Source organism: Serinus canaria, chromosome 4 (assembly GCF_022539315.1).
Source record: "Serinus canaria isolate serCan28SL12 chromosome 4, serCan2020, whole genome shotgun sequence".
Classification (NCBI taxonomy): Eukaryota; Metazoa; Chordata; class Aves; order Passeriformes; family Fringillidae; genus Serinus; species Serinus canaria.
Window position 1 is genome coordinate 11,498,689 of NC_066317.1, and position 25,508 is coordinate 11,524,196.

The 25,508-nt window shown below is 38.5% G+C and overlaps 2 protein-coding genes across 4 annotated transcripts; one reads left to right on the plus strand and one right to left on the minus strand.

Moving 5' to 3' along the window:
• On the minus strand, positions 1-2,026 carry LOC127059526 (translation initiation factor IF-2-like). Its single transcript, XM_050973693.1, has 2 exons — positions 1,517-2,026; positions 1-143 (listed from the first exon to the last, which is right to left on the minus strand). The coding sequence occupies exons 1-2, from the start codon at positions 2,024-2,026 to the stop codon at positions 129-131; spliced, it is 525 nt and encodes a 174-aa protein (XP_050829650.1). The 3' UTR covers positions 1-128.
• On the plus strand, positions 1,851-25,263 carry USP38 (ubiquitin specific peptidase 38). 3 transcript variants are annotated; one of them, XM_030238865.2, is made up of 11 exons: positions 1,851-2,817; positions 4,138-4,273; positions 8,515-8,644; positions 8,896-8,997; positions 11,705-11,863; positions 12,220-12,413; positions 12,958-13,051; positions 13,886-13,992; positions 14,992-16,333; positions 19,130-19,256; positions 20,433-25,263. In XM_030238865.2, exons 1-11 carry the CDS (start codon positions 2,133-2,135, stop codon positions 20,453-20,455), a joined length of 3,099 nt encoding a protein of 1,032 aa, XP_030094725.2. In that variant the 5' UTR covers positions 1,851-2,132; the 3' UTR covers positions 20,456-25,263. The 3 variants fall into 3 exon arrangements, with proteins under 3 accessions (XP_030094725.2, XP_018777957.2, XP_050829476.1); XM_018922412.2 differs by having other exon boundaries at positions 19,130-24,924; XM_050973519.1 differs by lacking the exon at positions 11,705-11,863 and having other exon boundaries at positions 19,130-24,924.
• Positions 25,264-25,508: the final 245 nt, after the last annotated feature.

Here is a 25,508-nt window from a genome sequence, read left to right on the forward strand (position 1 = left end):
ACCCAGATAAGGTCCCACTTTATCCCTTTCCATGCATGTGTCACTGGCAACTTGATTTAGGTGCTTCTTTCTTTCAGAGTTCTGTTTCGGATCCTGAGGGGACTTCTCTCCTCTTCTGGCTTCAGAACTCACCATAAAGAGTGCTAGAAAAAAAAAAAATAAAAAAGTTCATACTAGTAAACACAAGAAAATTAAAATACTCCTAGTCAAGATCACAAAAGGCAAAGCATTAAGTTCTACACGTATACAAGCCACAAAATCCAGCACCTTCTTCAAGGTTAATTTTTTTATGTATGCCTAAACAAAGTTCTTCTGGAAAAAAAAATAGTTAATTTAGATATCATTCCCATACAGAACACTGTACAAACACAATTTAGATAGTTAAGATGTTGGTAGTAACAGCATCTGGCCTTTGAAAAGGATGCTTGTAAAAAAGCCCTTGATTAACACACTTTACACAGGACTGTAATAATTCAGTAAATTGCACAGTGATTTCTAGAACTAGACTTTACATCTATGAGGTGCAAACAGAAAATTGAAGGACAGAGGAGTAAAGTTCAAGTCATCTAAGCTGTTTAACTGAGCAATTGAAATATTTTATCATCAAGGGGCTCAATTTTCAGGCCATCTCTGAACTTCTTGGTTTTGTGTTTTGTTGTTTGACAGCTGTAGTATCTCACAGCTCTGCCTGGAGAGTTTGTGGGTCTTTTTTCTTACTCTAAAATCAACAGTATCTGTTGCCAGCCGAAGCTCCAGCTCAGATTCCGCATCTGTTCCACTTCAAATACTAGCAGGGATTAATTAGGCTCATTTCCCATACTCTCCTGATGTTGAATTACAGGTATTGCTCAACCACATAGCATGAAGATGTATTGAGAAACAGCAAATCAAGAAGGCTTTGCCCAGCTTATGTCACCAGCAAGCTAGCCTAAAGAATTTTGAGTGAGTGGAGCTTGGTCTCCAATTTGTTTACTGACAATGATGGTTTTCATTCAATTTGTGACGTTTCTTGCTACCTAGTTCTCAAAGAGCTAACATGGACAAGGTGGATGGAGCTCTAAGAAAGGAGATGTACTGACAGGCATCCCTGCCCACGGTGGGAGGGACTGGAACTAGATGACCTTTAAGATCCCTTCCAAGCAAAACCATTCCCTGAGTCCATGAGTGCATGATAATGTTAAGTCGTTGTAATTTGCAGAACTCTTTTTCTTTTTCGCTTATTATCAAAATGTGGTATAAAAATGCCAAGTACATTAACAAGATTTGATTGTTGGAAACCGGGCCAGAAATGAAGGATTACCAAGCTTAAATAAGGATGGGATCACCCTCATTACAAGCACGTGTGTGTCGGCATTAACTGCTACTCTGTTACAGCGCTTCTAAAGAGCAAAGGCTTCTCTGAGGAAGGTCTGCGGGTCTTCAGCACACTCCTAACTAGCACCTAAAAATGAGCAATAACTAAAGCAAGGATGAGCGGTAACTAAAGCAATAAATACACATCTCAGGAGGAGCTTACGGACTGTACACGCAGGCCGAGGGAGGGCAGCCATCGCCTCATGCGCCAGAGTGTCTTCGTGAGAAAGGACAGAGCAGGCCGGCGGGACCTTGTATACACCGGGAAGCAGGTAACAGGCGAAAAACCCACGCCAACTCTAAAATTTCCGGCCCCTCGGAACCTCGCCCGGCACCCTCGGAACCCCGCCCAGACGGCCCTTCCAAGACTTTCCCACCGCTCCAGTCCTTCCGTCCCCTCACGGACGGATCCGCCCCCGCCCCGCCCTCGCTCTCCATTGGCCGTCGACAGCGCGGGGGGCGGGGCGTACCGCGGAAGAGGGGGTACCTGCGCGATGCCCCCCCCCGCCCCCGCCAGACCGGCTTTCCTCTCGCGGGGCTCTGCTTCCGGGTCGTGTCGGGAGTTCGGTCGTGTCCGTCGGGGTCGTCGGGGAGCGGGGCCGCGGCCACCACTGCCGCCGCCCGGGCGAGGGGCGGGCCGGAGCCGCGAGGGCCGCGGGGGGAGGGGCGGCATTGCGCGGCAGGGCGGCGAGAAGGCCGCGGGGAGGCGGCGGCGGCGGCCCCCGCCGAGGCCTGGTCTGGCCCGCCGCCGCCGCCGCTCGGCCGATGCGCCCGGAGCCATGGACAAGATCCTGGAGGGGCTGGTGAGCTCTTCGCACCCGCTGCCGCTGAAGCGGGTGATCGTGCGGCGCGTGGTGGAGTCGGCAGAGACGCCGCTGAGCCAGGCGCAGTGCCGCGCCATGTTCTCGCTCGGCACCCGGCTGGTGCTGCAGGGTCCCGACCCCTTCCAGCGGCAGGTGGGGCGGCAGGTGCTGGACGCCTACGGCCGCTTCCACCGCGCCGAGTTCGAGGCTTTCTTCAACCGCGGGCTTGTCCTCGGCCTCCTGCAGCGCGGATACGGCGAGCTGAGCAACCGCGACCCCGCCATCCTCGACTACATCCAGGCAGGGCTGCGTCTCATCATGAGCTGCCCCTCGGTGCTGGAGCTTTTCGAGCTGCTGCAGGTGGAGGCGCTGCGCCTGGTGTGCGAGCGGCCGCCGCCGCCGCTCTGCGCCCGCCTCTGCCAGCTGCTGGGAGACTTCCCGCAGTGCTTGCCCCGCGGCAGGAAGCTCTCACTCGCCTTCTGCCAGCAGCTGGTGCGCAGCATCGCCCACTTCCAGAGCCAGGGCACTCGGGAGGCCGAGTTGCGCCTGTATGTCTCACAGGTAACCCAGGTCAGCGCGCTGCTCAGGAGCGTCTGGAAGGCAGAGCCCGATACGCTGCTGCCCTCGCTTCAGGAGCTCTTCGCTGTGATCTCCGCCGCGGGTGAGCGGGAGCAGCGCAGAGTAACGGGGGCGTGGGTTATTCAGAGAAGAGGAAAAGCCGTAGCGCAGGTAGTGGGCGCTCTGCAGGCATCACCCGGTAACCACTGCTTTCTCACCCACATAGTAAAATGCAACTTCTTGACTGTCGAGAAAGCAAAGATTTTTTTATTTCTTGCCCACCCTCCAAAAGCTAGAGAATAGTGATTTATTTATTTTTTGATTTATTTTGCTGCAGAGCAGGGTTGTTTGGAAAAACTCCTGATGCAGTGCTTTAAATCATATACCAAAATGAGGTTTTGGGTGCCCTATTAAGGAAGATTTAAAACTATCAATAGTAAAACTCATAAATATCTCAAACTCTCTTGCCAAGAAGTTGATGTCAAACACTTTGGTGGTGCCCAGCAACATCACAAGGAGCACAGGCCAAAAACTAAAACACAAGTTTCACCTTAACATGAAGAAGAGCTTGTTTATATTGAGGGTGGTGGAGCACTGGAACAGACTGCCCATGGAGGTTATGGAGTCTCCTTCTCTGAAGAGAGGGAGACCCCACTTGGGTGTGTTTCTCTGTTACCTGCTCCAGGTGACCCTGCCTTGGCAGAGGGGTGGGGCTACATAGTCTCCAGAGGTCCCTTCCAACACAGTTCTGTGATTCGATAAAAAGCTGCTCTTTCTTCTTGCTCCTTGGAACTGTTTAACAAATTGAGATTTATAAATGCATATAAGTAATGTATGTAAAAGCAATGTATAAAATTTTAGGAAGCATCCAGTGCCTGAGTAATGGAAATGTGATTGTAAATCGGTCCTTTTTGACTTCTGAAACTGTGAAGTACTATAATAGTTCCCATTGCAAAGTGCCTTTGCTGTTGAGGCACCTGGGAAACGAGACATTGCATTTTGCCATAAGTGGTATGGATAGCAGAGAGTTGTTGAGATAGGATGTGGGGCATACCAGCTGCACTAAATTCCCAGGCTTAATATGAAGTTTAATAAACAACTTATGGTACTTCTTTTTAGAAAAATACAAAACCTACTTCTCAGTTCCAGTTAGGGTGGAGGAGGAAGTAGTTAGCAGAGTTTCATTTTCTTGCATGAATATGAAATGAACTAATGGAATTTGTAATTTACTGCTGTTCATTGTCCTTAATTCATTGGTATGTTCTAATTTTGGTTTGGTTTGTGATAATACAATGCAAGATATAGGATAGATTTATTGTCACTTTTAAACTGTGGTGAAGTTGTAGGGTAGAACAAGAAGTTTACTCTCTTTCTGTAGGGTTTTCTTTTTAGTTCCTTACATTGTCATATTCAATTATTACAGATACTTCGTTCGAGCCTTCTGTTGCACTCGCAAGTCTTGTGCAGCACATACCATTGCAGATGATTACAGTACTCATCAGGAGCCTTACTACAGATCCTAACGTGAAAGATACAAGTATGACTCAAGCTCTGTGCAGGTAATGTATTTAATTGTGAAGGGAGAGAAGAGTCTCTTTCTTAATCTTGCCTTTCTTGAAGTTGTTACTGAAATTCCATTTAAAAAAACCAAAAGTGTAAAGAAGAGGAACTTTTAAAATCGTATTCCAAGTCATGCTTTTTGGTATGTTAATGTATATGGTGTTAATATATATATGATGTTGTGGTTGTTACTGGCATGATTTCAGTTTAAGGTTGCTGTCTTCATTGCTGTTGTGCCTTCATTCTCCAGCCCTGCTGGGGTGGATAAAGAGGGTTAAATAGAAATTGAGAGGAAACACCAGTGTTCCTCTTAGATGATATCTTAAGTGAGGTCTTCTGCCTTATGGAAGATGGTGTAAATAGGAAACTCCATAGGATTTACAGGCAAGCTGAGAAACAAGGTGTTGTTTTCAGAAGATGAGCCTTTTTGCTTTTCCAAGAAGAGGGGTAGCATTCTCATGTGATGGTATTAACCATCATCTCCTGCTCCGAAGAAAGGAGCTGGTTCAAAATGAGTTTTACTGCTTAGTTTTGAGGGTATTTTTCTGCTTAGATATCTTAATGATTTTTAGAAGGATTCACGGAGAACAGCTTCTCTTACCCTTTTCACTCAAACCCTCATAGGTTTTTGGACGTTCTTTGAGCGATAGAGAAATAGAAATGATGTAAAAGTAATTGCATATTATGTTTATTGCTAATCTAACATTGAGTAAAAGTGGTGCAGATGAGTAGCAGTGTAAACAGACTGGGATTCAGATTGCAATTGTGACTAGTATCTTCAGATATGTGAATAATAGTGGTGCAGAAAGGTGACAGTGATAGAAGGATGAAGACCTTGAAGGTCTTTTTTTTTTGATATCCGATTGAAGAAGCTGTTATTGAGCACTGAAGGGTAGAAAAATGGGTTATTCAGTAAACAGGGGACTATTAGAAATTTGTATTATTTAAAAAATAATTTTTAAGAAGGCTTAAACTAAGGGTTTAGTGTCTGGAATATTATTGCTTTTAAGTACATCCATTTGAGTGTACTGTAATACTTAAGCATTCATGTAGTGTAGTGCTTGAATATCTTGCTGGGCTTTCTCACACTGAATATATTCCTTGTTTACAGTAAATTGAGAAGCTGTATTTCAGTCGAAAACATAATGAAAAGAAGCAGCATTAGTAATACAATTTGGTGTAAGACATATTGTTTAGGAACTTTAGGAGAATCTCCTTGACTGAAGAGATTTCAGCAAAGCTGTGTTGCCCATCTAAAAGTCAGAGCTGCGAAATTCAGGATTTGGTCATGCTGATAATTTGCCGGTAATGTGCTGGTGATTAATTTTCAAGTTAGTGTAGTTTTAACATCAATGTTGCATTGCTTCATCAATCATATAACTGTAGCTTGAGAACAGCTTCACTGTGTGCCTCTGCTTAGGGAAGTAATGTGGTACTGAACTTTGGTTACAGTAGGAGCTGTTATTATCAAATAAGTTCTTTTTTTTGGGTACCAGCCTTGTAATTGGGTGAGTTTTTCCTCTTGTTTTTGAAGGAGAAGGCTAATCTTACTTTGTTCATACTTTAAGGTAATACTCTCTTGAGAGTCTCTAGGTTTGTTCAGTGGAACCTTGTTGGTTCAATGGAACTTCATGTCAACACTGCATCCAGTTTCTTTTTCTACCTCTGGCAACCCTTTGCAGCTATTACTCCCTTTTGGCTTAGTGAAGCAATTGTTAAGAGGTTAATGCAGCTGGAATGTCTGCAGCACCAAACGACTATGCTGTCATCAGGCTTGCAGCATTCCCAGGAGATGAAGAACTCCAGGCACAACAAGGTCTGTTGAGAGTTAGCAGAGCTTTGGTGACTAAATTATAGACCTTGTTGCTCACTTCATAAGTATAACATCTGTGGCACTGCAGAGTCTTTCTGAAGTTGAGCACAAATAGTAAAAATTTATATTTAACAGACTCATAAATTGAGTTTGTTCAGAGTGGGTGGTTCATTAGACACAAGATCATGTTAGAATTTGGCTTGAGCTGTTTCTGATGGACTCAGCTGTCTCTTGAAACCTTACCTGAAGCATCAATGAGGAAGAGCAGAAAATTGTTGAATCTCATTGAGGGTATATGGGTACTTTAGGAGTCTACTTCAGAACTCTGGGAGGACATGAACTGGCTGTACTCAGGATCCTGACAAGCATAATGCTTCTTTGCACTTCAGCCCAAGTGTCTTTGTTTAGAGACACTGAAAATTTTGCTGAGACAAACTCCAGCTATAACCAGGTGCTTAGTCCTATTGGAAAAAAATGCCAAATTCTGTAAAAGACTTGTAAGTTATTGGGAGTGACAGGTCGTCTGAGGATCTTCTGTTGCTGTTTTGGTGGTTTTTTCCCCAAATCTGAGGGAATCATGCCTGAGCTGCCAGATTCTTTGATGAGGTGAAGAAGATATTTTGTGAAAAAAGGTACTGTCTGAGGTTGCACAAATAATTTTCTATTCGAAGATATCTAAAATACTGGCTTTACTAGGCACATATGTGGGTAAAAGACCTGTTGATTTTAGGGTGGTATGAGGAAGAAGGTCCTCTTGAAGCTTTTAAGGTTCTCTTAATCTAGTCAAACTCAAACAATCATCCTCTGTTCATATTCATGATCATCATGGCCCATACTACTATCAGCCTAAAAATGCACTCATTGATTGCAACAGAGCAGAAGCCAAGTAAATGCAACCAAAATACCTGATCTTCACTTACCCGGTCTAAGATGTGATGCCTTTTGGGACAGTCTCAAGCAGGCCTGCAAGTTCACTTCTGTCTCTTCTTCTGGTGTTTGTTTCTGTTCTCAATCATTAACTCTCAGATTAACAGTCAGATGTTTTAGAATAGTGGTTCTGATGTAGGGCTCTACAGAATACTTGTCTAAACAGTTAAGAAAACAATATATTGTAATTCAGTGTAAATTAGCTGTGCAGTTGTTTCTGACTGCTGAAAAATATCAAGCCTACAAATCAAGGAGGGGAAGATTTGAAGATGATTGGTTTGTGAGTTGTGGGGCCTTTTTTTAGGTTATGGTTGTTTCCTCGCAGACAAAACCAGTTTGGGCCTGTGTTTTTGATTCTCTATTTTAGAGGATATATGGAAAGGTTGCTCAGGATAAACATGTTTGAATTCAACATCTTGAGGAAATAAGAGCTTTGTGTAAATTCAGAGCACTGATTATGATGTTGCCATGGTTTTTTCCCAAAATTTTATGTTTATAGTAACATGGAAGAAACTTGGTAAGATTTGTGCTTGTTTGTTAAAAAGGCAGTTCTAAAGATCCCTTATTTTAGAGAAACCTATAAGCTTTATATGTGCAGATTCTAAGATATATCCATTATAACTTGTCTCAATATCTGTCCACTCTTGTGGTAGAAAGTTTTTTCTTCCACCTTATGCTGCCAAATTAGTGCTGCCTCATCTTGTTAGATGAAAGGAATCTTATGGACAATTAAAGAAAATTCAAAATATTACCAAGTAAAATCTAAGAAGAGCAAAGCCTAGATTTCATGTTTTAGCTGGCATGAAATTATTCTGGTTCTTAGAATTGTTTCAGCTCATCTGCTTGTCTGCCTTAGGGATCAATATAAACTGACTATTAATTTAAAATAGCTCTGTTTTCTGTTCCTGATATTTCACTGTATGTTCTAGGCACAGGAGGTCCCTTCACTTTTTTCTTAGCTCAAGCGAAATGATCCCTTTTGAGATGCATGCAGACCCCAGACTGCTCAATGTATTTAAAATTACTAGATTTTACCATTAATTTAGAGTGCTTGGATTGGCTTCTGGGAGTGTAGCTGTAAGTTCTAGAGTCTTCCTTGGTAGTCAGTTTTGGTCTGCTTTGGAGTAAAAGGTGTTAGAGGGGAGATTACCAGGAACAGGCACTTTGTCAGCAGTAAGTTTTTGCCATATGTTAGCTCAGTGTCTATAACATCAGAGTGCGTTTTCTAGACCAACAAGAAGCAATACAAAATACTGACTTATTTATTATAAGGTATTTTTGGGGATGAATATTTACTTCAAATGTATTAAATAAATCATTATTAATTTGAGTTAAATTACTTGAGATATAATCAAAATTAATTTACCACTTGCCCAACATTCCTGCATTACTTATTGTGAGTCTTATTGCATAAGCATGTTATGAGCATCTTTTTTGTTGAGGTTAAAGTTAGTGGCATATTGGCTTCTTTATGTTTTTTGTTCTCCTATTGCCTTGCAGAATGATTGACTGGCTGTCCTGGCCTCTGGCTCAGCACGTGGAAACATGGGTGATTGCACTGCTGAAAGGATTGGCTGCAGTCCAGAAATTCACCATCCTCATTGATGTCACTCTGCTTAAGATCGAATTGGTATGTTGGAAAAAAGCATTCAAAACTGAGGGAGAGGGAAAGGAATTGCTACCAGCTATGCAGTTGTGTAGCATCCTTTTTATTGTAACATACAGTATCTTCTTACTCTGCAAATATGATGTAAATGCATTTATAGAGGTCACTTGCATGTAATGATTTTGTCTGTTTAAAATGGCTGTGTGTTTGAAGATCTTGTGTTTACTGAAATTTTACTTTACAGAGTCACTGAAATAAATGTGGGGTTTTTTTAGGTCTTTAATCGACTTTGGTTTCCTCTAGTGAGGCCTGGTGCCCTTGCTGTCCTTTCCCACATGTTACTTAGTTTCCAGCATTCTCCAGAAGCTTTTCATTTGGTGAGTTACCGAATAACTGTTTTTCAGTGCTTTGAAATGTCACTCACTGTGTTATTTCTGAAATGGGTGTAAAGAGCAACAGAACTGATATGCTTGGGTTTTGTCTGTTGGAAGGTTGTAGAATCAGATTCCTGTGGTTACAGGAAGGCTTATAGTTTCCAGATTCAACCACTTCATATATAACTGGAAACAAGCATTGTCCTTCCTTGTATGTACCTATTTCTGGCAGGAGTCTCTGGGCATCACATTTTGATTGCATGCCTCTGGAAGTCCATTTTATGTGTGTGAAATTGGCTGATAAAGTTGGGCAGCAAGTAGGTTTTTGAGGACAGCTGTTTGGGGAAAACAGGTAACTGAGATAATCTGCTCTGTGTAACCTGGTCACCCTCAGTAGGCTCATGAGCCCAAGAGGTACGTAACTTCCAGAAAGCTGTGCTGTCTGTGTCAATGTTCACGGGCAAATTAAAGGTCACCATTTTTAATGACCCCTTTTCAAAATCCATTCCATTAAGTTAAGGCCATAGATTGGAGGGCATGACAGTGACTGTGTTAATACAGCAGTGTGTTCCCACACTTGGTGTTAAGCTCAAACGTGAGGAGAAATATCTGAGATTTAATAGGAACAGCCTGGCAGATTTGTTTCTAAGCTATTCCCAAGGCTCTGAAGGGGTATTAAGCCCTTTGTTCAATATCAGAGTAATTACCTTATGCCCGTTACATTGGTTTTTACAGAGAGATCTCTGAAGTTTCTCCACTGCCCTGATCTTGTGTTAGGATAGAAATTTGAGTTACAATTAGAAGCTGTGAAGATGTTCAAAACATAAATATTTCATATATTTTTGTCTTGCCTTTTTTTTTCTCCTGAGAGAGACAACACATTAGAAAAAATGTAAAATATGAGAGAGCCTATTCTAGAAGGAGGAATTTGATTTACCAAAAAAAATTTCTGTTGGAGTCTGCATGCTGTATTGTATAAATACCTCCCTGCAAGATTTCATGACCATTTTAAACAATTTTCTTCGCTATTATTTAAAACAAATTTTTTCACTATCATTTTAAACAATTTTTTTCACTATCATTTATTTGTGCTACTACCATTTAATATTCTGTAATATCTTCCTTCAGTTTAAGTGCTTGTTTACTTTTTAATGACAAATGATCTGATTATGAGGCTGTCAAATGCACATTTGATAAATAGAAATTAATTTACTTGGTAATGCATCTGAAATTACATTCCCTCTCCTTACACTTGAGCATCATTAGCATAAATTAGTTTGATATTTTTGTAGCAGAAGCAGTCTTGCACTTATGATGTAGAATTTAGGATCATCAAAAATCTACTGATAGAAAAGTTTAAAGCAACCTCGAGCCAGAATAAATAATTCTGTGTATTCAAAGTGTAACTTCCAGTATTATCCAGCCTGCAGAATTTGACACTCCTTGACAGAACTAAGAACCTGTCCTTTTTCTGTTCTTCCCATGTGCTTTGTCTGTTCAAAGTTACCGTATCTCAGATCTACTTGATACAAAGCTCCTTCTTGGAGTTCAGTAGTTACTTTCTCATTGCTGTGTACCCACATTATAAAGTGGAAGATGGAATTTTTTCATGGTAATACCTTTCAGTATTGACTTGTGGTACATTGAACACTTAATCTTTGGGTTTTTATTTTTAAACAGTGGATATCTTGCTTACCTAAAGAGCAGGGTTTATTTATCAGAGATGTAAAAATATTTTTTTATACCTAGAGAATAACCAATATTTGAAAAAGTGAGAAATCTGTATTTTGCACCTAGTCCTTTTTACTTTGGTGTTTTGAACAATATCAGTTCTTGTAATTGGTATACCTTCCTCAGATTCCTATATTCTTATGATTCCTGTTCTGTTTTTTATGCCTTTAGCTTACAAATTGTTTGGTAGTAATTAATGATATGAAATTATGCTATCAACTTCTTTCACAGTTATTCAATTTTAATCGCTTGGAAACTGGCAAAGGTGTCTGCTTTGAAGTAAACTTCTACTTGATGTTTTAAGGCTAATGTCTCACACATTTAAAAGTAGAGAGCTGTGCTGAAGAAGAGGAAGGAGATGAAGTAAACATTTCTGATTCTAATCTGACCAGTTTAAAGTATTTCTGAATCTGAACTAAGTCTCAAATAGGTTGCTATAGCTATGGTAAACATTCATCTCGTAGTAAATGACACGGATGTGGTTTATGGAGCTGCGCTGCCTCACTAGGTGGAGCTATGGGCCAGTTTCCTTGTAGGAATAGCAGGAATGTATTCATTGGCTCATAAGTCCAAGCATTAGATTCTGTTAAAGGAAAATCTAGAGGTTTGCTTTAAAAACTGTATCTGTGAAATCAGAACAAAATAGTGGTGGCACAAAAGCAAAATGTTTACGGTTAATATCCTTAATAAGATGAGTACTTTTGGACACTTAACTGTTTAAAACCTTAGCATGCACCTTTTAAGTTCATAAAGTTCCTTTTAAAACTTGCTATGTGAGCTAAAGAGAGCATTGAATAATTAATTGTGCCACTTGAAAATTGTCATGTATGAAGAATAGTGTACATTTTCCAAGTCATTGTTTCTCAACCACTTCTTATTTAATAACAAAAGATCCCCTGTCATTTGGCATGTATGAAGAAAAAAAAAAAAGAAAATGCTGTTAACACCTTTTTGCTTGTTTCTTTGTTTTACCATTCAGATTGTCCCACATGTGGTCAGTTTGGTTCACTCCTTCAAAAGAGATGGCTTGCCTTCCAGTACAGCCTTTTTGATGCAGTTGACTGAGTTGATACACTGTATGATGTATCATTATTCAGGTTTTCCAGAGCTCTATGAACCTATTCTGGAAGCTATTAAGGTACATTAGGAATTTTAAGAGCATGGAATGTTTTTTTATTTTCCCTGATGTGAAGCTGTAGTTCCACAGATCCAGATTTTTTACCGCTTCCATGTGGAGAAAAGAGCTCACCACATAATCTCATGTCAGTCCAATGTTTGAAATATAAAATAAGTATAAAGCTTTGAAGAAGGTTGGGGGGTGGGAAGGGAACAAGGGCAGGGGGGGTCTGTTTTATCTCTTAGGCTATCAGGGACAGCAGCAAGACCTTGAAGGAGAACTGGGGAGCAGGGGGAGATACAATACTGTTGAATGGGAAGACCTGTTGCAGAAACAATAAAGAAACCTATTAAGCATATTAAATGTTTCTCTTGTAGGATATGCCCAAACCCACTGAAGAGAAGATTAAGTTAATCCTCAGTCAGAGTGCCTGGACTTCTCAATCTAGTTCTTTGCCATCTTGTTTATCTAGACTTTCTGGAAAATCTGAAACTGGGAAGACAGGCCTAATAAATCTAGGAAATACTTGCTACATGAACAGTGTAATTCAAGCACTTTTTATGGCTACAGAGTAAGTGCTTCTTAACAGCTTTTTTCATTGTAAATAATTCTTGCAGTTACTGCATTCTTGATTTTCACAGAATAGTAACATATCCTGGGGTCTCTAACCTTGCTAGAGCTGAGTGGGTTGTTTTGCATTCAGTTACCGATTACTTTGTTCAAGTTCAGCTCTGGAAACTGCAATTTTAGCCCCTAAAAATCCTGATCCTTCTGCCCAGTGTCAAAACACAAGTCCTTTTTCCCTCACTGTCCTTGCTCACTGCTGGATTGTAAAAATTTTTGGTGATGCTTTTGTTATAATCTGGAAGGGTATTAAAAAAAGTCTTTCTGCATCCTATTCCTACACATTTAAATGTTTAAAGACATAGGTATTTTGCACTATTAATTCTTACCATACAGTAATTTTATATCTGCACTAGAGCAGAGTTCCAGTATTAAAGGGAAGTGTAATATGTTTTGCTTTCTTTCAATTTGAAGTAATTATCTGAGCTGGAATGATAACTGAATTGTTAGAAGTCTAGCTAGGAAACTGATGTCTCTCTCTTTCATTTCAGTTTCAGAAGACATGTTTTATCTCTGAATCTAAATGGCTGTAATTCCCTAATGAGAAAATTACAGCATCTTTTTGCGTTTTTGGCCCATACCCAGGTATGTCAGTTTTTCACCTGCTTTTCTTTAAGCTTAGATCTGTGTACCAAAATTGAGAAACAAACATGAAGCCATGGGAGTCCTCTTGAGTATTTCAAGTATTAATATTATAGTTTTGTATGGGAATCAGTCTGCCTTCAAATGCTCAGATGGTGTGGATGGACTTATGAAATACACATTTCTCTAGGTGGAATATGTTGGTGTTTTGTTTTTTCAATTAATAGGTAGTAATAGGTTTTCTTTGAGAGGCAAGAATGAAAAAATCCAAATAAGACCTGAGTTGATATACAAGCTGATTTTATGTATCTTTCTAGGGTAAACTGACCTTCTTCATTGGTTTTTACACTAAATTTTATTGTAGTTCAAATTCTAATGTCAACATTATTAGCTATTCAAAACATTTTGCTAATGCTAGAAAGGCACAAGACACTTCCGTTCTCTTTGAACAACTGCAATAAGCCTCTGAAAAGGATGAGGCTGGATCAGCTTCAAAATAAATGGGTCCTTATGAAGTACTGGTGCTCTGAAGAAAGCAAACAGATTTTTTAACTCACCAGCAAGAATGGTAGCTACTATAATACCTGGCTTGTACTCACTAAACATTAATATTTACCAGCAGGATAAACTATTTTTATCTTTGTACGAGAGGTGATTGCTGCAAAATTAATGACTCTCCCTTCGTATGGTTAAGTTGTTTAAATATTTGTGTACCTTGTGTTTCATTCAGCTACTCTGTGATAATGTAGTCCATAGTTCAGCTGTTAATATTAAAATAACATAATCAACTTTTTAAGTTGTTCCTGTGTAACCTTGCCTGTTCTCTCACTTGAACAGAGGGAGGCATATGCTCCTAGAATTTTCTTTGAAGCTTCCAGACCACCATGGTTCACTCCTCGATCCCAGCAGGATTGTTCAGAATATCTCAGATTCCTGCTAGACAGGTATAGTTGTGGTGCCATCAATGGGAATGAATCTATAGCCTTACCACATAATGTTGAGCTCTTAGAAGCAGTTGTGTAACAGTTCCAATGAATGAGTGGGAATCAGGAGTTTTCAATCTCATTCCTGTCTTTCTCTAGTTTTCTGTATCATCTACAAACTACTTTTCTTCATGGGTTTAGTCTGTAGTGAAGTCTGGATGCCATCTTGAATCCACATAATTGAGAACAGGTTATGGTGGTAACAGTGTGCCACTTTTATAAATCTAAACATGGGTGTTATGTTTAAGTCGTGGTCCTGTTGATAATCTAATAGTAGTTGGTGAAAGCAGTTTAGTTGTGCTTCTGGAATTTCATGTTGGTGGAGACAGCTGTATTTCATACAAGGCACACAAGTCACAATGATGTACATGTCTTTATAAACAGTTAATTAAGCAAGCAAATTAGCTGTGGCAGAGATAAATCAGTAATACCTATATTTATTAATAATGCTCTTTATTTTTGGCTTGCTAAATGGGGCTTAAGCAATATTACTTTAAGACACATTCCACTTCTGGAGAAAATTATCTCAATAGTGAAATAGTGTTCTCTTTTTTTTCCTCCATGTTTTGGGTTCCTCTTTTGATTTGGATTTTCTTGCTGCAGAACTTTCTTGGTTGAAGAATTGTGACATTTTCTTTGGAAATAGTCTGGCCATAGACAAATAGTTACTTTTTCTCTTACAAAGTCTGACATACAGGCCCAGTCAACTTGAAAGCTGATTTATTAACACAATGTAATGGTAAATAATAAACACATTGGTTAGGTTTCTTTAATATTTGCCAGTTCTTTCAATATATCCATTGTGTTCTGTTATATATAATGAGACCCACAATAAATGCATTTGTGCCACTCATACTCTGTTTTGGAACTCTGTTTTTTAGCTGGAAAAAAATCTGAAATAGGGTGGCAATATTTGGAAAATAGCACAGTTACTTGGATTTGGGTTTTTTTTATCTTCAGGTTGCATGAAGAAGAGAGAACTTTGAAAGCATTGTCTTCGGCCAAGAGTTCTGAAAGTATTATGACTGACAAGTCCCAGGCACAAGAAACTGCCCATAAAACACAAGTATTTACTGAAGCACCTTGTATGGACAATGAAGAAAGAACTCTGATAGAGAAGATGTTTGGAGGAAAATTGAAGACTAACATATGCTGTTTGAACTGCAAAAGTATGTCTCAAAAGGAAGAAGCTTTCACAGATCTCTCTTTGGCTTTCTGTCCCCCAACTTCCTTAGAGAATGCTGACCCAAAATGCATAGAACATTCTGAAGTGAAAGATGACTACATGATGCAAAGTAATACTTCAGCAACCAGTCCTGATGCAGAAACACCTCTCAGTAATTTGGAAGTAAATCATGAATGTGACACAATGAATGAAGGAACCATAGATTTTTCTAGTGAGCCAAGTTCTGAGAATACCACTATTTCTGAACTCAAAGTTGAAAATAATGGGGATGTGTCTCAGAGTCTAGTAGGTAAAAATACCCTGTCAGTTACAGACTTACTCAATTATTTTCTGGCACCTGAGATCCTTAGTGGAGACAACAAATATTATTGTGAAAAGTGTGCCTCTCTACAGAATGCTGAAAAAACTATGCAAATCATTGAGGAACCTGAATACCTCATTCTTACACTTTTGAGATTTTCATATGATCCAAAATGTCACATTAGACGCAAAATCTTGGACAATGTTTCTCTACCACTTGTATTGGAACTGCCAGTGAAAAGAGCAACATCCCCTTTAGCTGTTGTTTCGGGAGGCTGGTCTGTTGGTGTGGAGATTTCTGATACTGGAGAAAACCTTGCTAAAAAACTGAAGCCCTCTGGTGCTGATGAAGTGACCTGCCCACAATTGGTGCCCTATGTGTTGAGCTCTGTGGTGGTGCATTCTGGTGTATCCTCTGAAAGTGGACATTATTATTCATATGCTAGAAATGTTACTGGGTCAGGGCCTTCAGGGCTCTGCCACCAGTCTACAGCTCTTTCTTTAGTTTCTCCTCAGGATAAGTTGTTTGCAGAGGAGAGTCCTTGTACTGTTGTAGATAATGAGCTGGACACTGAGATGCCAAGAGAATGGTTTCTGTTCAATGACAGCAGAGTGACATTTACCTCATTTCAGTCAGTCCAGAAAATCACCAGTAGATTTCCAAAGGACACTGCTTACGTTCTGTTTTACAAAAAGCAGAACAGCACCTGTGGCTTCAACACCAGTCCAGCAAATGGCCTCTGGGTAAATGGAGACCCTCCTCTACAAAAAGACCTCATGGATGCAATTACAAAAGATAACAAACTGTACTTGCAGGTAAGATGGAAATTTTGTGTAAAGGGTGTCTCCTTAAGCCTTACAAGAGGCAGTCTACAGGAAAGAACACAGTAGCTTTTAAGTATTTTGCTATATTAACTTTATAAATCAATCTGGCTTCATCTTGGTGTTGCTGGACACGTTTTGTAGTAAAGTTGTCACTGTTAGATGGGAAACGTCAAGGAAAATGACATAAACTCATTTCAATTTAAACTTTGAGTGGAGATGCTTGTATAGGTTATTTAACCACTTGCCGTTTCATATGGAAGAGGCTTCCAACAGTTCAAACTTTCATTGCCTTTACAAAATTACAAGAGTGGCTTAAGTTTACTTAAAAACTTCTAAGTAGTGTTCTTACTACTGCATTTTCATTTGTAGTGAAGCTTGATTTATAAAACTGTGCTTACTCAGATACTGGAACAACTGGAATGATGACCAAATGTGGGTGACTAGATTCCATTTTCCCTTTGCTGCCTATGCCATATCCTCTGTGAGACCAGCACTTAGAGCAGCACACTCCCTGTATTCTGAGAACTTCATCTAGCTGTGGCAGTCTTTGTTTGCTGTTAAAAGAAAACAGTGTTCTCCACACTTCAATATGTCTTTCTTAGGGCTTTGCTGCATTTTTTTGATGTTCTAGGAGTAAAAGTATGTTTTACTGTCTGCTCTTTGATGGATTAAGCTGTTCCTATAAGGGCTCTAGGCTAACTCAAATTAGAAGAACTAGAGAAATTTCACTTTTTTGTAGTGTTTTATTAATCTCAGAATTTCTGAGCTCCTGACCTTTTCTCATTTTAATTGAGGCTCATTACAAGTGCCTGGTTATGGTTTTTCTGAAATTATTGCAAATACGATGGTTCACTGAATTAGATTATTCTAATTTTAAGATGCCATATTTCACTGTTGGTTCAGAGTTCTAAATTATTTTTTTCCAGCTAAGTTAAGAATATATTTTTCTGTCCTGAGAAAGCCTTTATTTTTCAGAAGAGACATTCAAAAGAAATTCTCTATCTTACTGCTTTTGTTTTGCTGTTACATATCTGTTTACCACATGGTAAATGAAGATGTTTTCAGTATAAATAACTAAACCTGCAATATGGTTTAGCTAGTGGGTAGCTCCCACTCTATTTAAAACAAATTTTAAAACCGTTACTGCAAGTAAATGAAAAGGGTGGATGCTCTGCATTTTTCCGAGTCCAGAAAAGTGTATTGAGTATCAAGTTTTACTTACCTAATGTAGTACTTGTGGGGATAAATATAACAACCTGAAAATATTACATGTTTTTAGAAATAAGGCTATTGCTTGTAAAAATGCCAGTGCTATAAGGTAAACAGTTTGGTAGTGTAGTTTTTTTAACTATACAGGCTATTTAGGCAAGGTCTTCTATTTTAAGAAAAATCTGTGGTTGATTTCTGGTACTACAAGTTTTTTTTCTTTGTTATTCCTAGTAAAGGTACATAGTTTTTGGTGTGTCATAGAGTTAGCCAGATACTTAGGACTCCACATGTTGCTGGAGATAGCATAATACTGTCTTCAGGAGCATGACCAGCACATCTGTGTAGATGGTGTCCTCCAAATATCTTAATTTTGAAAATAAGTATACATTTCAGCCCTTAGTAGTGTACAATAGTTTCAAACTTAGGCTGTGTTTTTGACAAGGGCAAAATAATTTAAATTCACAAGGTCTACTTTTAGCACCTGTGAAAGTATTTGGACAAGACCTCAGTTTAGTGGTTTCATGGTAGTATAATGCAATCAGGTAGAATTGAAGGTGACCCCTGTAGTTACTGAAACCCTGTTCTAAAGTTTGCTCTTGTTGCCTTTAGGGAGGTGTGTGGTGATGAAGTGTCATGTGAAGGCAGCTATCAGTATGAGCCTTAGCACTGTAATACTTTGTTTGTTGCCAGGTCCACTGTCTTTCCCTGTGAGCCTTCCAGAGCCAACATCTGCCTTCTCTCCCTCAATTTTTGAAGCTCTTGGCCAAGTTGAGAAAGATATACTAAAGATAGAAAATTGCTGCAGGGTTTATTGAATCAGTTGTCCAGAGACGAAATAGTGCATGATATGTCTAATGAAGGAAAAGCATGTGCTCATCCACTTCTAAGGTGTCTTAAGAAGCCTCAGAATGTCTTACTCAACTGAAATAACAGCTGGCAGGCCGCAGAGCTTTCATGTTCCTTCCACTTTTTTGTGCAGGTGATTCCAGTGATTGACTCTGATTTTTATGAAGTTCTTGAGAGTTGCAGAGACTTGCTATGTTATTATTGCTATGCTAACTGTTATAATTGAAAGCTGAAAAGCTGCAATGAATAGCAACTAGATAGCTTGTCCATCCTTTGGCATTTTATCTGAGGACATTGTTATTCTATGAAGTTGATGGAGTGGAATGAATAAGTGTCTTTAAAGTAATGAACATTGATGTAGAGGTTTCACCTTTTGACTTTGCAACCAAGAAGAAGAGCATATGAAAATTGCTAGGATGAAAATTTCTACGAAACATATATCAAAACTTGTTTTGTTAACTTCTCATCAGCAGTCTCATTTTTTAGTGACATCCCATGTTGCTATAATACAATTTTAGCATGAACTCAGATGGATTTAATTTTGTTTTGCTTACGCTTACTGACAATCAGCAAAATTGTACATCTTAGGTTAGCTGTGGATGTTTAACTCGAAAGTTCAGCTTAGCTGTTCACTAGAAATTAGAGTTGCTGCTTTAAAAGCCATTTCAAGGACATGAGATTGTGGGGTGGTTTTGGTTTTTTTTTTTAATTGTCTTTATTCTTTCATTTCAGGAGCAAGAGCTTAGTGCTCGAACACAAGCACTTCAAGCTGCCTCGGCCTCTTGTTCTTTCCGACCCAATGGATTCGATGACAATGATCCCCCAGGAAGTTGTGGGCCCACAGGTGGAGGAGGAGGGGGTGGGTTCAGTACCGTTGGTAGATTAGTCTTTTGACTGTGAAGACAACCTGGAATACACTGGTTCCAAAGCAGCCTAATACTGCTGAGGACAAATAAAATACTGAACTCTATCAGAGTTGTATCAGGCTTTGAGACTTGATCCTTGTCCAAAAGCAAATATTAGTGGTTTTTTGGTTATGTTTTATTTGAAATAAATAAGCGCATAATGGAAAAAACCTACCTCTTAAAAGTTCAGTTGCTTTCATAGTAAGATATGCTTGCCCAAAAAACAGAAAATTAAGATTTTTTTTTTAAAGTAAATGCTAATGATGTTGCATTAAACTGAACAAAATGTACTTATGTCAGTTTCTCTTGTACTCATCCACTGAATGAAGAAAGTTCATTTTTTACTCTGATAGTATTGCTTTATGTGGAAAGCCATTTTCAGATGGGCTAAACTGCACCTGTAGTCTGTCACCCACTGCTTATTTTGTAATACAATACCTATGTGGATATTCAGAGATGATGCAATTTGTAATGAAGGCAATAACTTAAATGGGACATGATACAGTACTTTCCAGGTCAAAAGTTATTCAATCCATTTCCAAATGAAAAGAAAAAAAATTATAAATATTTGCTAACTTGTTATCCAAAAAAGTGCATGTTGTGTAGGAGCAATGTTTTTAAATAGAAATTGTTAACTCAGTTGCATTTCTAATTGTTTTGAGGATTTTAAAATTATTTCAGGGACTATATCTGCTGAGTATTGGAAAGAGATTCTGTATGTGCCTTGCAGTACTGTAACTTAAACTCTCTGAGGCTGCAGAAGATGAGAAAATGTCTTAGTAGGCAATTTCTTTTTGGTCAGAATTAGAAATCAAGACCTTTATAGAAAGTTTTTTGGTTTCCAGAAGTTAAAATCTGTTAGTTTGAAACGCCATAAATGTTGCCCTTTATTTTTTGATTTAAAAATATACATACCTAGTGATCTATAACTTTCATGGCCTGTACTGCTGAGAAAGAACTGGTCATAAAGATGGAGCTATGTTCATAAAATCACAGAAAATCTGCCTCTGTTGGTCTTTGCTGAGGATCTTTGCCTATAAGAGTCTTTTGAAGCTTTGCTGTTGGGTTTTGCTAGTAGTGAGAATTTTCTGGTGAGTTCAGGTTTTTGTTTTTTTTTTTTTTGTCTGCAGAAGCCCACAGTTATTCTGCCTAAGGAGCGCTGTTTGCTCATCAGGCAAGTAGAGGCTGAGGATCCTACTTGACAGAAGTAGCAACTTTGATTTTGATGTGCAATGAGGATAACAGAAGGACTTAGACTGTTGAACCGAAGTGATTAATTCTTTAGTAATCTTAGAGTGAAATGTAAATTTATTTAGAGTATTTTTACAAAATTTTGCACTGGTTTTGTTGCGTTTTTATATTCTATTAGGTGACAAAGTGTGTCCTTAAAAAGCATGAGGACCCGGCAGGTTTTAGCATAACTGTATAAAAATAAGGAAATTTCTTAAAAATGCTTTAAAAAAGCATAAGATATGTTGAGAGAATTAAGTCTTGTTCATATGATTTTAAATATATGGAGTTTAGTCTGAAAGGTAATTGAGCTTGCAAGTTATTTTTATAATATCACTAAAACTATACGATTTACTATAGGTTCAGATGTTATACTCAAGAAAGCTAGAGCAGCTGACTTTTTTTTTTTTTTTTTTAAATACTTTCCAAGCTTTCTTGTGACAATTTGTGGTACCTTGGCTTTGGCCTAATCTTTTCATTGCTGTCTCAGTGGTAGGTCTCTGAACCAAGGGTTCAGCCACAGAAACATGGAATGTTTTGAGACCAGCATGAGCAACATTCTCATTTCATTGCACTTGGATGAGGTTTTTTTTGAAAGTTCACTTTGCTTTGAAATTCTGTAACTTTGTCTGAGAGGGTTTATTTCCTTTTAGTCTTCTCCACCAGTTTGCTTTGGTTTGAAAATGGTTTATAAGACAGGTTAATTTGGCTTTTCTCTCACAGATTGAGGACCCACTAAAAAGCTGTCTACTCATTGCATTACCTTGGGAATATTTTGTCTCTGTATCAATTTACTGTTCATTTTGAACTACTAGTAAGTAGAAGCTGGGGCAAGTGGTTTTACTCTATATGAAATCATAATTTTCTAAAGGTCAGTTTTGTTTTTATGTTCTCACAGTAAAAATACAAATTATGCAGCCTACTTAAAAATAATATGCAGTATGTCTTTTGTATACCTGTTGAACTATATTTATTTCATGAGTTCTTAGAAGGCTTTTTGCCTATTCTAAATTAGGGGTTAAATATGGAAAATTTACATGAGAATAATACCAATCAAGTTGGATCTGCTTAGGTGCAAAATGATGGATGTCTGAAACTGAAAATAACTTCTTTCTTTCATCTTGTTGACTTCCTTCAATGCATTTGCTAGGAGTTTTAAAAGTAGATTCTAAAATTCAGGATACCTGTCATAAGTCTGCTTGCTGACTTGACAGCTGTCCTAGGCTGGTGAGTCATAGATACCCAGCTTGGAAGGTTTCAGTAAACCTAGTGGAAGTGAAGAATTATTTCATGCTTTGAAATGTGTACCTTTATTATTTTTTACAGTAATGGTGTTGCGTGCCGCTGTCTTCTGAACATGAGAGAAAAATGTACATATGGTACTTTGATTTCTGTTGCTTGTGAATGAATGCTGGATGGTTTATTTATTTACTTTTTTGGCTCCATTATTAATAAGTTTATTAAGTTGAATCAATAGAAAGATACAAAATGCATAAGACCGTTTCAGAAGCTTTAGGGTTTTTGTTGTTTACTTTCATGAAAGAGACACAGTTGTACCACTCAAGGGTGGTATGTCTTAAAATCGTATTTGCTTCTACCAAGACAGACTGTGATTTGGTCTTTGTTTTAATGGTCACTGGAATTGTATTAACTTTCTTTTGTGCTGTTAATTTTTTACAGTTTTTTCATGTGGAGCATCATAGTGGATTACTGTGAACAGTCTCCCCTGTAACAAGTGATTACAATGTCTATGAGCCCATTTATCCAGGATGAGGAGCAAATAGGCTTCTTTGAAAAACTGAACAAATCACACAATTTATTTTTTTTTAATCTGTAGCAATACGTTTGTTCATTGAGTCAGAACACTTTTTTTGTACAAGTGACAGGCAAAGGGCAAAGGCTCTGGGAGATGAGAGTTTTGAAACAAAATCAAGTGGGTATAAACTTTCTGTAAATAAAATTTAGATTAGAAACAAAGTTCCTAATTCTGGAACAGCCCTCTGGGCAGAACCTTGCTTTGAAGGAAGAGCAAACTGTGTGTATGAAAGAAATTAAATGCAAAGTGTTGTCTGAATAGTAGGCAACTAGACCTGATAAACCAGAGGTCCCTTCCAGTCCCTTCCTACAATTTTGCTCTTTTGTTGGGTTTCCTGTCTTGCCTCATTACCAGTTTTATTTTTAGGGCTTAATTATTTGAGGGTAAATAAATAGAATATTAAACTGTGACATAGCAAAAGTTAACTGCTCAATTTTGGGTGGTGTTTGTCTCTGATATAGGGGAATGAAGCATAAAGATTACCAAATCGTGGTAAGTGGAAGCTTGGAGGAGTTGTGATCTAAAGAAATGTGCTCAGTTTCTACTAAAAGGGTGATTTCCCTTTGTAACAACCTGCAATGTAATGTAATGAGTTGTAGCACTTGGTATCTTCAGTAGGCTGTAATTAAATGGAAATTATTGGACATTTTCAAAGGGTGAGCAAATGATCTATGATATAAAGGAGATCAGAATAGACAATCTTGAAGGCTTTAATGTTCCATGCAGCCAGTCATCATAGGTCTACCTAAATCTGAATTCAGAGCTGTGAGTAATATGTTGTTAATTCACAGTGGTGTGGGTTCAAATGTGATAGAGAACCAAGAATTGTGTGGTGCTGGCTGGGTTGTGTCTGACGCAAGCTCTGCATATGGGGTGTAGTGTAGCACTGTGTCACCACACAAGCTTTTGTGTTACAATGCACACCCACAATTCACTGGGAATCTGCTTTTGCTTGAATTAAAGCATCCAAATCAAAGGCACAACAACCAAAACTACCCAGACTGAAGCACGGATTAATGGGTTTTGATACAATATGCACCCTCCTTATTTAAAATGGAATATCTTCTTAATCTGCAAGATTCTAGATATGTGTATCCTGAATCCACATACCTTTCTTGTTCCTTTTTTTTTTTTCCTGTGCAGATAGTATTTTTAGGAATCAGGTGTAAAAGTGCTTAAATAGACACGTCAAAAGAGGCAACACGGGAAAGAGGAACAGCGGGTGGTGAAGGAGAAGAGCCTGGTACTGAATTGAAATGGGACAAATGCAGAAAGGACATCATGGCTCTATTCTGATTTAAAAGTTGCTCATGTTTTAATGTCACTGCTCTAACTTTTTTCTACCAAAGGCCACTTTGTCAACAATGCCTTGTGTTATCTGAACCTGATCCTTCAGAAGTTTCCACTGTATCATTATATCCATTTATATTTTGAAGGAGAAATATATCAGTAGGCATGTGGAAAATATGCTGCTGGGGAGCATATTTCAGGTTGACATTAAAAAAATGAATTCAGCAGCGGAATATGTGATTGTGCAAGCAGCTGTAGTATCATACAGCATCCTCAAGGCCAGTGGTCTCCAAACTTTGCACATCCATGTCACTAAAAACTCTTACGTGTGCACCCACTATGTATATTTATTAATTTATAAATAATTTATTTACTACTATACTAATTTATTATATACCTACACAGGAGTAGAAATTGAAAAAGTATGAGAGAAAAGTGAAATAAAGACTATTTTTAAATTATTTAAAATTTCATTTGTTAATTTTGCAAAATATACTTTCTTCTTGCACCCAAATAGATTGTCTTGAGGTGCATGCACCTCACTTTAGAGACCACTTTAGGGTATAATCTTGGAAAGGGTTTTAACTTGATGGGAACATGTATCAAAACTGAACAGTTTATAATGACAGTTTATTTTACTCTGTGAATATAGACCTTTGTCCTTAACTTTGTGCTGCATGACTCTGTTTTGGATCTCTGTTTATTCAGAGTTCTTACAAAATTTGGTCCAAGGCCTGTGAACTATTTCACTGTTTGTTTTCCTACAGTGTGCATTAAATGACAAAACAGGAGGTGTCAGCCTTAAGTGGTTTGCAGAAATGCAAAGCCTTTCTAGTTGGAGGTGGGGGCATATCCCCTATCAAACACAGGGATGTGTTAGTACTTGGCTTTAAAGATTAGTACCATTTTTCAACTGACTTGCCCTTTCTCAAATGTTCACTAAAGAATTGCAATATTTAGTGCTCAGCCTCTCAGAAGAAAGTAATTAATTTTCTTGCTGTATCTTTCCTGGCGTTTATTTTACTAAACTACAGTTGAAACCATACTTGCAGTATGCCTGTGCTTAAATCTTGTAAACTGGCATAAATTTTTAATAGTATTTCATATCAGTTTTTAAAAATGGATGTGGCAAAATGACTGTACATGTGTTGGGCTGCATAAGGAAGTCAAAATATATATCTTTTAAATATCTCAAAAGGTGTCTCAAAGTATGTAAGTTTTTATGTGTTTGACTGAAGAGGCAAGATACATGTTCTAGTAAAATAAAACAGTGGTGATTTGGGGTTTTTTAATTGTCTATTTTACCTGTATATCTCAGCTTGAAGGATCTCACACAAAAACATGGAAAATAAGTCATCTGAGAACTCTTGATGGTCCAGCTGTATCTGGAGAACAAAGAAGCTGGATTTCCTGTGTATTTACAATGCAGTGATATGACAGTGTTTGATCTGAGTTGTCTTCTGAATTGGTGATACTTCAGTCTTCAAAGAAGAGGAAATTACTTCAATTTGTTGAAATAATAAAGGACATCATAGTTGGTTAAAATGCAGCATTTCTCAATGAACATGGAAGTTATGGCACAGAAGCATTCAGGCCTCCTGTAAATAAAGACATGATTCTCAAAAGCTGTTCTCAACTCTATATTTTTCCTCAAGTTTCCCCAGACTAAAAGTTGAAAGAAGGCTTTTGGGTTTGGCTGTTTTTCTTGACTACAAGAATACCTAAGAAACTCAAACAATTAACAGGCCAGTTAATAATCTGTGAAGTACTACTGGGGGCTGAACTGTGTGAAAGGGAAGGGAAAGGTTTGAGTTGCCCTTAGAATATGTAGTTTGAAGTTGAGTCTCCTTGAGTTGGCTGCCCACAGCTC